This window comes from Balaenoptera ricei, chromosome 4 (assembly GCF_028023285.1).
Source record: "Balaenoptera ricei isolate mBalRic1 chromosome 4, mBalRic1.hap2, whole genome shotgun sequence".
Taxonomy (NCBI): Eukaryota; Metazoa; Chordata; class Mammalia; order Artiodactyla; family Balaenopteridae; genus Balaenoptera; species Balaenoptera ricei.
Window position 1 is genome coordinate 105,696,358 of NC_082642.1, and position 17,514 is coordinate 105,713,871.

General features: G+C 35.0%; 1 protein-coding gene across 1 annotated transcript in view; it reads right to left on the reverse strand.

Annotated features, from left to right (window-relative positions):
- Window positions 1-6,378: 6,378 nt before the first annotated feature.
- LOC132365451 (T-cell receptor-associated transmembrane adapter 1) overlaps window positions 6,379-17,514 on the reverse strand; it is a 33,933-nt gene continuing 22,797 nt past the window's right edge. Inside the window, exons 4-6 of the mRNA XM_059922179.1 lie at window positions 14,262-14,323; window positions 12,084-12,172; window positions 6,379-6,692 (exon numbers count right to left, since the gene is read on the reverse strand). Coding sequence (XP_059778162.1) covers window positions 6,438-6,692; window positions 12,084-12,172; window positions 14,262-14,323 — 406 coding nt within the window. The 3' untranslated portion in view covers window positions 6,379-6,437. The remainder of the gene's footprint in view (window positions 6,693-12,083; window positions 12,173-14,261; window positions 14,324-17,514) is intronic.

The window sequence follows — 17,514 nt, forward strand, 5'->3', positions numbered from 1 at the left end:
CCCCAATTCTGTTTAATAGCATCCTTTTGGCTCAGCCCCCACTGATAACTGTCCAATCTATAGATTGGTTTAGAGGATGCACTGTCTTGACATGATGTCTTAGGTGGTAGAAGCTATGAGTAGGTAAAGCAGCTTCTTCAGAAGAGGTTAAAGGAACAGCAAGCATCATTACTAGAGCATCTGTCAAATTTGTATTCTTTCTTGTTATCTTCTCTAAATTTTGTTTAGTGTCTTAATATAAGTTATCAATTCTGTTTATCAAGTGAAGGCAAAACCTCAGAGAGATTTAAGCATATTTCAAAATTAATCATCCTGCCTTTACTCTGCTAGAAATAAGTCCTTTAATACCAAAGGAAAATGAGTTATTGTTCCTATTCTTGAGATTTAAGTTGAACTTTTTGGGACCTTAAGATATTTTCAGTGAAAATCTTAAGACTTTGGAATTCATCTGTTTTTCTAGTCAAAAATGTTCCCTATATTTTCTTCTGTACATTTTCTTTTTCAGTTGAAATGTGAAAGTTTATAATTATACTCCTCCTGGGACATAATCTCTGAGAACTGTCACAGGTGAAATAGATATATATTTTTAATGATTGCATGATGATCAGTAATTCATAGCTTATTAATTAACGTTTCAAAGAGTCCTGATTGGGTTATAGAATTACACAAAATTACACTAAAAATATATTGTAAAATTACACTAAAGTGATATAATGTGCTTGGGGTTCTGCTTCTGGTCAAGATAGAATAACATCTTGGATTTATCCTCTCACTTGAATATATTCCCTCCCACTTTAAACAACTAAAATCCAGACAAAGTATATGAGACAATGATACTCAAGACATTGAACGTCAGACAATGAAGAAAAATGATCCCTGAAAGATGGGAAATAAATGAGGTGAACCCTACTATTGCCCTATCTTATTGCCTGGAGAAAGTTTTCAGGCCCTAGAGCAGGTAGAGGGAGTGTAAGTATTGACCACTGATCTCCTGAACTGAGGAGATGAAGCTGCAGGTCAAGAAGGCAGAGTACTGAATAGGAAAAAGCTGCATATAGAGAGAACTCTGGAGATGTGTAAAGAGTCCGCATTGAGGATTCAGCTGAATACTGATCAGTGCATGCATGTAAGAAAAAGCTTGGGGAAAGACCTAGAAAAAAGAGTAGAGAAAACAGTGCCTATGGCTCACAAAAGGCTGGGAATAGTACTTGTTTTCAACAGCTGGAGTGAAAAACCTCATAATTCATGAGGGTCAGAATAGCTTTTTACCTAAGTTAAATTTAGCCTATTACTGAGGCAAGACCCTACTCTGGTCCTGCTTTAAAAAGTTCAAAAAGCAAGACTCTAAAGATTCAAATTGTGTCCAAGTAACTTGACCATTTCCAGAACAAAACTCAAGAATATCATAGGATTACAAAAATATCTATCACCAAAGTAAAATTCACAGTATTTTCTAGCTAATGACAAATTACCAAGAATTTTTAAAAGTAGGAAAATACAACCCATAAAGAGAAAAATCAATCAGTTGAAACTATGAATGACAGATGATAGAATTAGATAAAAACATTAAAACAGTTGTTATAACTGTATTCAATATGTTCAAGAAGTTAGAAGATTAAACATGTTTGAGAGAGACATGAAAGATGCAAGAAGAAAATACCCAAACTGAATTTATAGAGATAAAAACTAAATTGTCTGAGATTAAAAATATCTCTCAGGGATTATTGACAGATAGACATTTTAGAATTAGTGACCTTGAAGATACAGCAAGAGAAATTATCCAAAATAAAACACAGAAAAAAAATAAAGACTGAAATAAACATAAGTAAAATGTGGGATAATTTGCAAGTAGTTGAAGAACCTGGAAATGGGGAATGGGGTAAAAAATATATTTAAAGAAATATTGCATATTGTTTAAAACCAGTGATAAAACAATCTTAAAACAATCAGAGAAAAATAAGAACACACAGAGGGACAAAGACAAGTATGACACCAGATTTTTCTTCAGAAACAATGCAACTAAGAAGTCCATAGAAGAGTATCTTTAAATCACTGAAAGAAACATATAGTCAACTCAACCTTGAAATTTTTTATGCAGAGATATTTTTTACCCAAAGATATTTTGAGAATATCTTTCAAAAATGAAGGCAGATAAAGGCTTTCTCAAATACATAAATGCTGAGGGACTTCATCACCAGCAGGCTTGAAAAATAAATGTTAAAGGAAGTCCTTTAAACTGAAGGATAATGAAACTAGATGGAAACCTGGATCTATACAAAGCATTGAGGGGTTTTAGAAATGTTAACTACAGGGATAAACATGAAGACATTTTTTTATTATTTAAGCCTTTTAAAAAGATAATTGGCCTTTTAAAGTAAAAAATAATAACAATGCATAAAATGTATAAAACCCGGAGCACAAAGGTCAGAGGAGGGAAGTAAAAGTTCACTGTTTTAAGATTTAAAGAGGTATTATATCATTTGAATGTAGACTGTAATGAATTAGAGATGTTTATTAATAACTCTAAGAAATTACTAAAATAACATAGATTTGTAACTAATTATCCAACAATGAAGATAAAGTGGAATCATAAAAAAATACTGATGTAATCTAGAAGTCATAAAAAGAGGAAAAAATAAAGAACAGATGGGACAAATAAAAAACAGATATCAAGAGTGTTGCTTTTAACCCAACCATATCAATAATTGCATTAAATGAAAACAGGTTAAACACCCCAATTAAATGAGAGATTTTCAGACTGGACTTTTTAAATTTTTTTTTTTTTTTTAATTTATTCATGGCTGTGTTGGGTCTTCGTTTCTGTGCGAGGGCTTTCTCTAGTTGTGGCAAGTGGGGGCCACTTTTCATCACGCTGCGCGGGCCTCTCATTATCGTGGCCTCTCTTGTTGCGGAGCACAGGCTCCAGACGCGCAGGCTCAGTAATTGTGGCTCACGGGCCTAGTTGCTCCGCGGCATGTGGGATCTTCCCAGACCAGGGCTCGAACCCGTGTCCCCTGCATTAGCAGGCAGATTCTTAACCACTGCGCCACCAGGGAAGCCCTCAGACTGGATTTTTTTAAAAAGTAAAACAAACTATATGTTGCCTACAAAAAATGCATTTTAAATATAAAGATGTAACTAGGTTGAAAAAGGATGTAAAAAGATATTTCATGCTAACATTAATCAAAAGCTAGAATAACAATATTAATATTAGACAAAGTAGATTTCTGAGAAAACAATACTACCAAGAATAAAGAAGGTCATTTCATAGTGATAAAGATTAAATTCATCAAAAAAAATAGTGCGTTTGAACATGTGTGCCCCTAATAATAGAGCTTCAAAAAACATGAAGCAACAACTGACAGATGGTATGGAGAAATAGCCAAATGTACAATTATAGTCAGAGATTTCAACATTCCCCTCTCAATAATTGATAGGACAAGTAGGCAAAATCAGTGAGGGTATAGAAGACTTGAAAAGCTCTATCAACCAAATTGGCCTAATTGACATTTATAGAACACTTTACAAACAACAATAGAATATACATCTTTTTTTTCAAGTGTACACCATCATCCATCAAGATAGACTATATTCTGACAATAAAGAAAGGCTCAATAAATATAAAAAGTTTCAAGTCATATGTTCTATGACCACAGTAGAATTAAATTAGAAGTCAACAACAGAAAGAGATCTGGAAAATCCTCAAATATTTGGAAACTATACAATACATTTATAAATAACCTATGGGTCAAAGAAGAAATCAAAAGGGAAATTGAAAGTGTTTGAAATGAATGAATATGAAAGCACATATCAAAATTTGTGGGATGCAGCTAAAGCAAAACAATATTTTTAAAAAGGGAAATTTATGAGACTAAATCCCTATTTTAGACAAGAAAAGTTTTACATTAATGACCTCAGTTTCCACCTTAAAATGCTAAAAAAAAGAACAAATGAAACACAAAAGAGTCATAAGAAAGGATATAATATAGATCAGAGGGTAAATCAATAAAACAGAAAATGTAAAAACAATAGAAAAATTATGTGAACAATAACTTGTTCTTCAGGAAATCCATAAAATTGATAAATCTCTAGATGAGGAAAAAAGAAGAAAATTATCAGTATCAAAGAGAAGTGAAGTCACTACAAATTCTACAGATATTAAAAGAATAATATGAGAATATTTTGAACAACTTTATGCCAATAAATTTAACAACTTAGATGAGAGGGACAAATCCCTCAAAAGACACAAATTTACAAAGTTCACTCAACAAGAAATAGGTAACTTGAAGAGCCGTATATCTATTAAAGAATTTAAGTTTGTAGCTAAAAACCTCCCTGACTAATGGGCATCAGATATATCTGGTACATAAAACTTTAAAATATTTTGGAATTCAAATGATATAAACCAGAGGCAAAAAATTCAAATATTTCCAGGTGCCAGATAAATAACGTAAGTGAATGATGTGGAATAATTACAGGAAAAAACAACTGCCAAAAATACAATCTAACTTTATTTTTACTGAACCATGGTATATATAGAAATGCAACAACATAAACATATATGATAGCAAAGATATTATTTTGAATTAAACATAAAAACTTAAAGTCAGTATGTAATTATTAATTATTAACTTTATTTCTTGTGGGTTTTTCTTGGCTATTCTCTGGAATCAGAAACCTGATTCCTTTTCTTCTGCCCTTAAATATTAGTATTTTTTGTGTTTCCTATGGCACTGTGGACAACTTAAAATAGTTTACTTTGTCATCAGCATTTAATTTTCTACAGATTCATAATGGAAAATAATTATTGACAGAAGTAGGCACTTCCAAATATGGATAGAATTCTTGCACAAAATGTGCTCTTCCTCTCTTTACTTGGGTGGCTTCTTCTCATTGTTCAGTTCTCAGAATTAAAATTTCTTCTTCAGAGATCCCCTCTCTCCATTATCTCTTTCTTCTGTTTTCTTAATAGTATGTTTCTTACTAGTAGCTACACTTTTCTTTGTTAACCTGATACTCATCTTTTCTCCTAGGCTGTAGTTCAGTGGGTGCAGAGTCTCAGTTTCCCTCATCATTGTATAACTTAGTACATAAACTGCCTCAGGAGTTCCACAAACAACTGAAGAAAGAGTGACTAAGCTCTGGTCAGAGAGTAGGACTGATAGCTGTCACGTACAATTTTCTTGGTCAGTGATGATTTGAGACCGAATTAAATGCCTACTCCAAATGGAGAGAGATAGAAAGTTTTTTTTTTAATTATTTTTTTGGAGGGCAATTTAAGAGCACTTATCAGAGTTTAAATAGGACACACACTTTGACCGAACTCTTGGCCTTTCAGAAATATATTCTGTAGAGACTTACAGAATGCATACCTTTTAAAGCAGCAATTCTTTTCCTAGACATTTAGCCTCAAGGAGAAGTCAGACAAGTACCAAATATGTGCTGAGATGCATTCTCATTACGATGTTATTTGTAAAAGCAAAAACACAGAGATTGGAAATGAGCTAAATGTACTTCAAAATTATTTAAATAAGTTTTGGTATAATCATCAATGAAATGCTATGCAGGCATTAAAATTATAACTGTAGCTAGTTACAGTTAAAAATAACAGTGGAAATAAATCTACAGTACATTATTGTCAAGTGAAAAAAGTTTAAATAATATGTATAAAATAATCATTCCCCTTTTTTCTTTTTTGGTTAAAAAAACAACTAATGGTCATATATGTGGGTATATATATGGTCATGCCCAGAAAAACATCTAGGAGAATATATAGAAAGTTGATCACAGTAATTATCTCTGGCTAGTGGAATATCTAAATTCTTTTTGATACTGTTTATTGTTACAAGGAATATGCATTAATTTTATAATAATTTTTAGAACTAATAAAGATATTTCCATTTGTGAAAAATATTTCTTAAGAAGATTATCTCTCTTCTCTTAGAAATAAGTTTTAATGTCTCCCATGCCTTTCAGTCAGAAATTTCTTCCAATTATGGGGTGTTTCACATTGATGAGAAACGAGAATTGTTTAAAAAAAAAAACATTGACTTTTATTTCTCTTACAACATGATCCAGAACATATTTATGCTTAAAACCTTTTTTTTTTTTTTTTTTTGGTTTATTTCGCTGAGTATTAATAATTGTTTTGAAGTTATGATTTTGTTATCAGGATCAATTTGCAAACTTGATTTCATTTACATTTGACTACATCAGTATTTTTTAAGTGAATTCAAATAACTAATTTAAATAACTAATTTGTATGGTATTCCATTTGCTGTGTATAACATAAGCTCTGTATAAAAGGTGAGCCACCATCCCACCAACAGACGATCAGCTAATCACCCTGACATATCATGCTGTGTCATATGGGGTCTTCATTTCTTTAACAACCACTTCCAGTAAGAGCTGGATCACTGAGCTAGATAATAGCCCAGCTAGTTTACAGTTTCTTTCCGTGCACGGATCAATCCAAACAGCCTGATGGGATCATCATGAATGTTTTCCTCTATTGCCTGGCTTTCTGGTGGGAAACTGTCCATCAAAGTGGTCTTAGAAAGGTTGATATCCGTTGCATGTACCTGCCCATCCTCATCCTTGTCTGACGAATAAGTTTTCTGTTTCTTGGGCTTTCTGCGCTTCCCCTCACAGCTGTGATCTAGTGAGGCATAGAACATCTTTGCTTCAGTTTCCTAGAAAGAAAGGTATGTTAATTCTTCATTGTTAGCCATTCTTTAACTTAGATGACCTCTGGGTATTTCTAAGGCCTATAAAAAACACACAGCTTGTTTTCTGGGCTTCAGCTACCTTATTTGCCAAATTTGTCAATTAGGATGATAAGACTTTGGAGTGGAAAATGCTTAAGTGAACTTTTTGTGTGTGTATAGTTGTATTTCTTTTTTATACTCAACATATACATGAACCTTTTAGATGGATTTTTACCTGCCTCTCCCCCTGCCTTCACCTCAGGGAGTGCTTGCCCTATGTTTCGCCTATCAAGTAACAATACTGATTTGTTAAACTGGGAACAAAGCATGACAGGAGGGAATTTAACCAATCAAAAATCTGCTTTACATATGTTTAATACTTGGTCATTTGATGGTACCCGCAAAACTCCCAAATTTTTCTACATTTTTGAGACTCAGAAGTATAATGTTAGGGACTTCCCTGGTGGCGCAGTGGTTAAGAATCCTCCTGCCAATGCAGGGGACACGGGTTCGATCCCCGGTCCAGAAAGATCCCACATGCCGCAGAGCAACTAAGCCCGTGTGCCACAGCTACTGAGCCCATGTGCCACAACTACTGAAGCCCGCATGCCTAGAGCCCGTGCTCCGCAACAAGAGAAGCCACAGCAATGAGAAGCCCATGCACTGCAACAAAGAGTAACCCCCGCTCGCCGCAACTGGGGAAAGCCCACGTACAGCAACAAAGACCCAAAGTGGCAATAAATAAATAAATAAATAAATAAAAATTAAAATCGTGTTAAAAAAAAAGAACTATATGTGTTTGCTACATTATAAGAAAATAGTATAAGGTTAACAGTGTCCATTTAGATGACTGGCATTTGGCAAGAATTGCATTTCCCATTTTCCCATTTTCTCCTTTTTTTCCTGTTTTTTTACTTCCTTCTTGCCTACCTGTCCCCAGATCCTGTTTGAGTTCATTTAGGTTGGTCTTGGAGATATTCATTTGCACAAGAAAGCCTGGTAGTCCTCTCTGGCCTAGAGCTGCGTCAGTACTAGAATAAGAAAGGCAGGAGACTAGAGAAACTTGGGGAAAGCAATAGGCCTGAAGACAAGACCTTGAATTTGGTGTTTGAAAGTTTAGGATTGAATTCCAGCTCTGTAATATACTGGTAATGGGACCTTGGGCAGTTTTTGTTTGTTTGTTTTTAACTATTTTGAGCCTCTTGCTATAAAATGAGAGTACCTATCTTACAACATTATTAGCAAATAGAGATAATATACAGTTGAACAGTTGACCCTTGAACAACCTGGGGGTTAGGGATGCCAACCCCTTGAACAGGTAAAAATTCACATATAATTTTGCAGTCAGCCCTCCATTTCCGCAGTTCCGCGTCCACAAATTCAACTAACCCCTCACCGTGTAGCGCTGTAGTATGCATCTGGTGAAAGCAATCAGCATTTAAGCAGCCCTGTGCAGTTCAGACCTGGTTTTTCAAGGTTATCAGAGCTGTAAGGCTAAATTATCAGAGTTGTAGGCTAAAACTTTAGGACAGCTATTGAATAAACCAAAATATTCTGTGTGAAGGATTTACCATTCAGAGTAAGCCAAAGGTATATCAACTTGTGGAGTCTAGGGTAAAAAAGCAACATTTGGATTAACAAAACCCCTATGTGTGGATAAGCTTCTCCCTGTAGGCACTTGTTTTCATGCTAAAAGTTAAATGTCTTAAATCTTCTCCACCAGGCAGGGGGATGGCTCTATTTACAACCTCTCTTGTATGTTTGTCTGACTTTTTATTTGTAAAATGATCATTTCTGGAAAATTGTATAGAAGATGGGTAACTTGTATCCTTGCCTGAGTCTCTACACTCTGCCAGTTAGCCCATATACTGTCTTCAAGTTATCTTTCTAAGACATAACTTCAATATTTTACCATTCTGTCTCAAAAATTTTAGCCTAGAATCTGAATTTTATAGCATGGCATTCAAGGTTTTCTATGCTTATGCTTCCACACTTTCTATTTTGATTCCCAGTACTCCCCTACATAAACTCTCTATTTCAAGCAAACTGGACATTTCACTGATTCCTGAATACACCTCATGCTTTTCAGACCTGCTTTGCCTTTGACTAGATAGATAGAGTAGATGTCAGTGAAGTTAGAAAAATAGCCAAAAGGCACTCAGTAATACAAAGGGGTGGATATCTTTTTTGACTGTCCAGCACTTTGTTCTGTTCTTTCTTTGATAAATTCTCCACTTTCCTTTAGGAAATTTCCCTCTTCTATCTGGTCCTGGAGAGCCTATCAATCACAATGCTGTACTCCAAGCTCAGCACAGGATTAAGTATGCGACCCAGGCTGGAAAAAATTACACTACCCATCCTCCTGCCAACAGAAGTTGGCCCAAGGGTGGGCATGTGACTTCAGTAGAGCCAATTGCATGGCATCTTTGGGACTGAGGTACAGATGCAGAAATAGAAAAGATATCTTTTTCTGGATTTGGGAGGAAGAAAATCTGAGTCTCCAGTGGCTTTCCCAGCCTCAGTGGAACAGTCTGTTGGTAATAGAAGAGAATGAAGTCAGTAACAGAGAAGCAGGGAGAAGAAATGGAGAGAGCCCTCATATTCAATCATTTCAAAAACAAAAGACACCCTTTCATCTCCCAGTTACATGAGCCAGTGATTTCCCTTTTATGCTAAACTGGTTTGAATTGGGTTTTTGCGCTTATAACTGAAAGCAAATAATGTATGTCTGGTCAACAACTGGTCCACTTTATCAAGTCCTGCAGAGTTCAAAGAACGAGAGTCCTGAGAAAGGACCACAATGTGTACGTGTAATAGTCATTTGTGACTTCCAGAGTGTTGTTTTACTTGAATAGATGGGTGGAAAATATAGACAGGGAAAAAAGAATTTTTATCTATGAAAAGAAACGGAAACCATGGAGGAAAGTAAGAACCAGTTTAGGAATTAGAGAGAAAAACAGGTTGAAGTAGAGCTTTGTTGTTTTATTTGTTTTTAAATATTGCAGAGATTTGTATATATTGGTAGGTCAATAGTAATTCATTTAAAGAAAGAAATGGAGACAAATAATTGAATGTGCAAGATCTTGAAGGAAATAGGAGAAATACTCAAGAGCACAAGTAGGAGTATTGGCTTTGGAAAGAGGAGAGGCTGCTTCTGACATAGGAGGGAAAGAAGGGATAGGTGAGAGGTTTTAACATGAGGATAAGAGAAGAGAAACAAGTTCACACTTGCATCCTTCAAATTTTTTTTAAGACATGGGAACTCTCATGAACTCATTTTATCGTTAGGTTTCCTGATCATCTCTTCCTAGTCAATAGTAGACTTAGATACTGAAATTACAACTTCTGAACTGTACACATCATTTTCAAAGGGCAAGAAACTTATTCCCTTTTCCAACAAACACTTTATCCATCAGGCTTTATTGCATTATGTTATAGATTCTTTATGCTTTTGTAATTGACCCAAGTAACTATGTATCATAGTAGCTAACTGGGTAGTGTTTTTGATTATAATGATCATTCTAATAAAATGGAATTGAGCAAATATGAAGAGATGACTTCTGGGTGGGATAAATTGGGAGACTGGGATTGACATATACATGCTACTATATGTAAAATAGATAACTAATAAGAACCTACTGTACAGCACAGGGAACTCTACGCAATACTCTGTAATGACCTATCTGGGAATAGAATCTGAAAAAGAGTGGATATATGTATATGTATAACTGATTTACTTTGCTGAACATCTGAAACTAACCCAACATTGTAAATCAACTATACTCCAATAAGAATTAATTTAAAAAACCAAAGAGATTACTTCCAATTTGTGAAATTAAATTTGTGAGAAGGGTGAAATAGAATGAAGACTAATCTCCTTAGAAGTGTCTTTAAATATATAATTTATAAAATAGCAGACTTTTGAAGATATTTTAAGGCTTTGCACAATTTCCACTTGAGTAAAAACCAGATGCAGCACAAATAAAGCTGGCCTGTTTAATTTATATGTTTTAAACAGCAACTTCTACTCAGAATTCTCAGTTCTTTTGTAACTAAGGTGCTGTGAATCTCTGCATTTCAGTTGGTGTAGTTATATTTTAACCTTCTTTAGAGGTTTTCTCTTTATTATCATGAATATTACCATGAATTTTGCAGATCATATTATAACGTGCAGTTTTTCATATCTTTTATCTAAAAAATACATTTAAAATTAATTGAACATCACATGACAGATTTGCCCATGAGAGGACGACTTTACATTTTGCTTAAACCTCACCACATCTTGGTTTCTTAATAAAAATTTCAAGAATTTGATTTTTTAGGGGATTCATATAAAGAAAAAGAGAAATTCTATCTTAATGAGAAGTTTCCAAGTTCTGACCCATCTTTGGGAGGAGAGTATTTTCTATTAGGCAGGACTAAGTTTGGATTCTGTCTCCCCACTCAGTTTCTGAGTCTCTAGGTTAAGTTTTTCATCTTTTGCAAGCCTCTGTCAGATGGGAATAATCGTGCTGTCTCCCTTATAGGAATCTAGAAAGATATGCCTATAAAGCACATAATACAAGCCTGACATGTAACAACTGCATAGGAAATGCTGGCCCTATGACTGTTTCTAGGGAATAGCACAAGAGCACATAATAAAAGGGACGAGATCGGGAATAAGAAAGAACCATTATAACTGAAATTTATAACATTTCAGCCTCACGTATGCTAAGAATCGTGAATGGCAGTGCTATGTCTGAGGATGTTGAACTGATTGTGGTAGTAAAAAGATAAACTACTCATTTCTTCTTGGGTTTTTCTGTTTCTATTTAGGCTTTAGTCTTGCCTATCTCCACACAAGCCACGTGTAAATCTCTTGTCATAAGACCATAGCCATAGGACTTGTATTAAATTTACACTCATTTTTTTTTAAAATAAAACAGAAGTATGGTCTTTTATAATTAGTTAATTTATCTTTTCACTAAAGGTCTCTTTCTCCCCATCCGCCATAAATTCCTGACATCTAGGTCTTCTGAGAATTCTGCATGTGTCAACTTTTATATTTATTTCTATGATACATGTCATTTTTTTCGCTCTGAAAGAAAAAGCTTAACTAATTCTTTAGGAAGAGAATCCACTTTTCCCTTGAAATCTACTGCCTTTGTAGTTGTACGTAATTTTGACTCTTTAAGTGTAGCTCTGAGTACTATTTATCTGCCTTTGAGCTTTTCATTAGAGCTCAGGCTCCAGAGTTTGACATCGATTCAGAATGCAAAATTTCTAACAGGCTGCTTCTGATGTTTATCAGAATGTGCTGTTTTTATGCTCTTGAAACATGCAGCTGTGCTATGACCTAGGTTGAACTTGGCCCTTGATACGGAAAACAAGACTGACCTGTGAAGGTGGGGCGTCTCCTTGCAGTTTGTTCACAGATCTCTCTGGCCGGGCTTTCATTTGTTCATAGCAGTTTTCATCCACTGGTTCTTGGGAGTGGAAAAGAGATTTACAACGGAAAACTAAAAAATGCTGGCATGAATAAAAATACACGACCCAAACAACATTTAGCTATAAATGTGAAACCTTCAGGGATCATTTGACTAGGCTTTTTTTGTGAAGATACAAAGAGGGAAGGAAGCACAAACTGCTCTGCAGATCAGACTGTGGAGAAGTCTGTTGCCCTACAGCATTAACAATTAGACAAAAGAAGGTCACTTGGGATAAGAACGAGATCATATTAATTTCTTTATACCATTGTAGGACATGACAATCTCAACTTAAACTACCATTTAGATGTTATTGAGATCCCACGAGTTAAAGGATTGTCTGTGTTCCCTTTAAGCATGATTACAAATGGTGCAGATGGCATAAAGCACAGAGCACATATATTGATGATTACGATTTGGTAATTTTTTCCATAAGTAAGACGTTTTACTAAGAGGCCTTCTTAACCTTACATACCATTTTTGAAAAAAGAGGGTTTAGATTATGTTTGTCGTCCCATAAATCAGTGACAGGACAGTTCAGCCAGACTGTTTTGAGGGTCTGGGGTGTATACTGCTGGTACTAAGTACTTGGGGGTTTTTGTACCATGTCCACCAGCCAGCAGACCTGCACTTATTTCATCCTGTGGGGATGCTTACGGAATCATCCGTACCTTTCTTTCCCCAGATACTCCTATTTAAAAGGGAGAAGAAGGAGAGTTAATGACTTGTAGGATGGTGAGTAACCTGGCAGAGATGTGGATTGCACCAGTTTGACCCCATAGATAAAAATATATGTTTACTATAATACAAGGTACTTCAAAATCATTCAACCCTTTCTGAAAAGCAATGCAGAGAACTGGCCCATAGGGTGATGTTTCTCAAAGCATGGATCATGGAAAACATGCATTAGAATCACCTGGAAGCCTTGTTAAATAGCAGGTTCCTGAGCTCTATCATGGAACTACTAAATCAGAACCTGTAGGAGTGACACCTGTGCACATTAGACATGGTGACTGCAGACATGGTGGGCTTTGAGCCACCAGAATACATAAGAAATTAAGTCCTCAGATATTACAGGTGGGTACCAAAATTCTGCAAGGGGAAATGGGAAGGGAAAATTATTTTTAATAGTCTATTCCTGAAAAATAGTTTCCGATTCCTCAGAGTGCAGAGTTTAGAGAACACTTTACAGTGGGGGGAAAGACAAAAATTAAATAAATTCTTGACTCCTGTGTGTAACTTTAGGAGATTCCATACTGTTTTGATATATAGAGATTCAGATAAGTTTAGCCCATTACTGGAAACCTCTGTGTTCAAGACTCAGAGATCAACAGGAATTAACCCCCAAGTCTCCTATCATGAATTAAGTGAACTTCTTACAGGGCAAGGATAGCGTTAAATCCTAGTGTTACTCTCAACAGCTTCTCTCATCAGAGCGCTGGAATTAGATCACAGCTGTTTGTTTTGAGGCATTTAGGGGCATTTTATTTTTGGGGTGGCTGGGATATTTCAAGTTATAAGGGATGCTGGGAATTGAAGAGTACTTGTTACAAAAGAACAAAAAAATGTATAACCCACTCAGTAATTGTTTGGCGCTTCTCTTTCCCTGCTTGTCATCAGTGTAAACCTAGGTTCTCTACTTTAAAAGAACCAGTTAAAACAAGGGAAACCAGAGAACGTGTTCTTTGTTCCAAATTATTCACTGTAGATTTGCTTTTATATACAGAGCATAAAGCACTGTTTTCCTGGGTCATTTACTGTTCTAGAAATAGCTTTATTTCATAGAATTCTGTGTGTGTCAAAATTCATGGTAATAGAGTCTTCCGGTATTCTCAATACTACTAGAGTAAAATAAAGAGAATATAGAAAAACAGGATGTTGATTTACACTGAATGTTGCAATATGATTTATGATATGCAGCTTTGGAAATATATGCTAAATGATATGCTAAAAATACTGAATTTATGGTTACCATTGGAACATTTAAATGTGACTGTGACAAAAAAATAAGCTACCTCAAATTCTTTGTGGAATTAAGTGGGGTAATTGATTTATAAATAAATTTAATTTCTGGAAAAATAAAACTTACCTGGGACCACATTATCTAAGTTACCATAAATTGGTGTGTCTTCAAGATCATACTCATTTTCCCTATAATAAGGAAATAATTTGCCTTGTTAGAATCTACTTTACACATAGTTCAAAACTAATTTCTCAGCTAAATTCAATATTGGGTAAATTATTGCGTGCTCTTATTCAGCCTTGACCACCCAAGGTAGATAGGCAAGTAAGTGAGTAAATGCAAGTGTGTATGCGTATGTGTGTATGAATTTGAAAAGATGTGTTTTGGACCCTCTTTTGGGGAACAATAATAGCAAATACTTATTTAGCACTTGTTGTGTGTCAGATACTACTTGAAGTGCATTATATATATTCATTCATTTAATTCTCACGACAATTCGACCAGATAGGCACTACAGCATTCCCACTTTATGGATAAGGAATCTGAGGCACAGCTTGGTTATATAATTTGCTGAAGGTCACAAGACTAGTAAATGGCAGAGCTGGGATTAGAACCTAGATTATCTGTGCTCTAATCTATACATTGTACTTCCTGTTTATTTGTTAAGAATAGCACTCTGAACATACCTCTAGCACTCTGTTTACTAACTAAATATTGACAGTGATGATTAAAAAATAAGAGACCAGAGAAATATCGTAGACTCAGCTTGGCAGATGCAATAAAATGATTGATCACCTATTACATCCAAATACTGTGCTGTTTTACATGCATTACATCAAAAACCAAGGGAAATTCTGCAGAAATATTATTATTTTCCACTTTACAGATAAGTCTGAGATTCAGGTAGATTAAAGTATTTTCCCTAACCTTATGTGTAATATCAGCAATAAATAACAGTTGTGAAAGCTTTTCTTTATGCCAGTGCTCATTCAACCCTCAGAACAACCCTATGAGAAGCATTTTTAAAAAATCCCCATTGTGCACATAAGGAATTTGCAAGCTAGAGAGGTAAATTGTCAAAAGACACATAGACAGTAACTGTCAGTGCTAGGATTGTAATGCAAGTCTGGTCCTAAAGCTCTGAATACTATTTGCTCTTGATGTTTGATTAACTTTCCTTATAGCCTCATCTGAATAATCCTATTAGGATTACAGTAGACAACCTACCATTGTCACCAGACAGTGACAATGGCCCTGGTGACCAGCTTTCACAATAGCAGGTTGGGGACAGAAGAACATTTCAGGCAGTAAGAGTGGCATTTCATAAAACAGCAGCAAATGTTTTAACATTGAGATTACATATCACTGAGAGCTGGAGGGAATTGCATCAAAAGGAAAAAGAACTCTTATCTCAAGGCAGAACACCTATACTACTCCCATGCTTCTGAAAGAAGACAGTATATGTAAATAGTAAGTAGGTATCGTTAAAAAAAAAAAAAAAAAAAAAAAACAGATCAAATGATACCTGTATGAAATGATTTGAAAATCCAGATGCTGGCATGTATTTCACTTATCTGATAACAAAGAAACTCATCCATAACCTTTCTTTCCATTGGTAATTCACTACAGCTTAATATTGGGATATGGAATAGTCCCTGCTCATGGTTTTTCTCTTGCTATACAGAGAATATAATAGCAAAAGGTGAAGAATTTTTAATGACAATCCATCTATTTTTTCCTAGCCCACACAGATAGCAGATACATCCTGCAAATGATAAATCATGTCCAAAAAATGAACATCATTTCATTCTCTATGAATGAAAATAAGACGTGATTTATGATGCAGTGCCCTGTGTCTACAGGCAGGTCTCAAATGATTAATCATCGCAAATAAGCTATTATAAAGAAGCAGTTGCCTAACCAACAAATTAAAAAGTATGTCTTTACTTGGCAGTGCCAAATAGCTCCAGCCTAATGCAAATATCTAATAAACTTCAAGCACAAATGTTTGGCAGTGTTTTATGTTGAAGATTGATTACTATTTAAAATAAATTAATAAATATGCCCAGAGGCTAGTGCACCTCTGAGTTTTGGGCCAGATCAGATTCTCCATTGTTCTCAACATGTCTGAAATGATCTTCTAACTAATCAGCACATTTACTGACATTCCAAGATTTAAAATAATATTAATTGCATCTTTTACTAGGGTTCAAATTTTCTACTTTCACATAAATTTTCTCTAGTCTCTATTTTTAAAGTTTGTATTTATATTTTATTATTATTTTATTGTGAAGTCCTTTAAAGAAAATGCCTCAAATACTTTATTATCTAAGTAGATTAAATAAGTAAATTCAATTTTTAAAAAATCATTACTTCTGTGTGGGTGATTTTGGACATAAAATCTCTGAATTTCAATTTCCTTATTTATAAACAAGGATATTAAATTATTTAATCCCTATTGTTCTTTTCAGCTCCCAAATTCAATGACATAAATGTAGGGTTCCAATATCCAAATAAAAATGAAAGATTTCTGTAAAACTAAATAAAACTATTTTAAGGGGCTGGGAAATTGTAAGATTGATAAAAAAGAGTAAGCTTAGGTTCTATCAGAAGTTGTTTTTGCTAAGTGTTAACCTGATTTGCTTAGTAGACATTTCTTTGAATAGGCAGATATATGTTTGGGCTTCACCAGTGTATAAATGTTACTGAAAGCCATGAGAGAGGATGAAATTACTAATGGAATGAGTGTAGATAGAGAAGAGGTTCACTAGACCGAGCCCTGGGCACTCTGTTGTCGAAGGTTCAGGAACCAGCAAAGGAGAAGAAGCTGCTACTAATTGAGGAGAAAAACCAAAAAGGGGGTGGCCCAGAGTCTGGAGAAGCAAGTGTCTCAAGAAGTAGAGTGTCAATGTGTCAAATGCTACAGATGGACCACGTATAATGAGACTAAGATTTGCCATGTAGATTTCATTGGTGATCTTGACAAAAGCTGAGTCAGTGGATTATTGAGGACAGAAGATCGAATAGAATAGGTTCAAGAAAGAAGAGAAGAGGAAGAGAAGTCAGCAAATATGGACAGAATGTAGATGGCACTTCCAAGTTTTGCTATAAAGGGTGCAGAGCAATGGAGAGGTAACTATAGGCAATCTAATATCAAGGGAACTTTTCTTTTCTTTTTTTTAAAAAAGATGTCAGACAGTACTGTCTGTTTATATACTGATGGGAATGAGACAAAAAGGAAAGAAAAAGCAATAATGAAGGAGGAGAAAAAAGGGAAAGTTGCTGCAACAAGGTGTTCCTGAGTATATGCTCACTAAATTTTTACTTTCTCTGGCAGGGACTGTGCCATGGGTGTAGGTTTCTTGAATTTGGGGTGAGT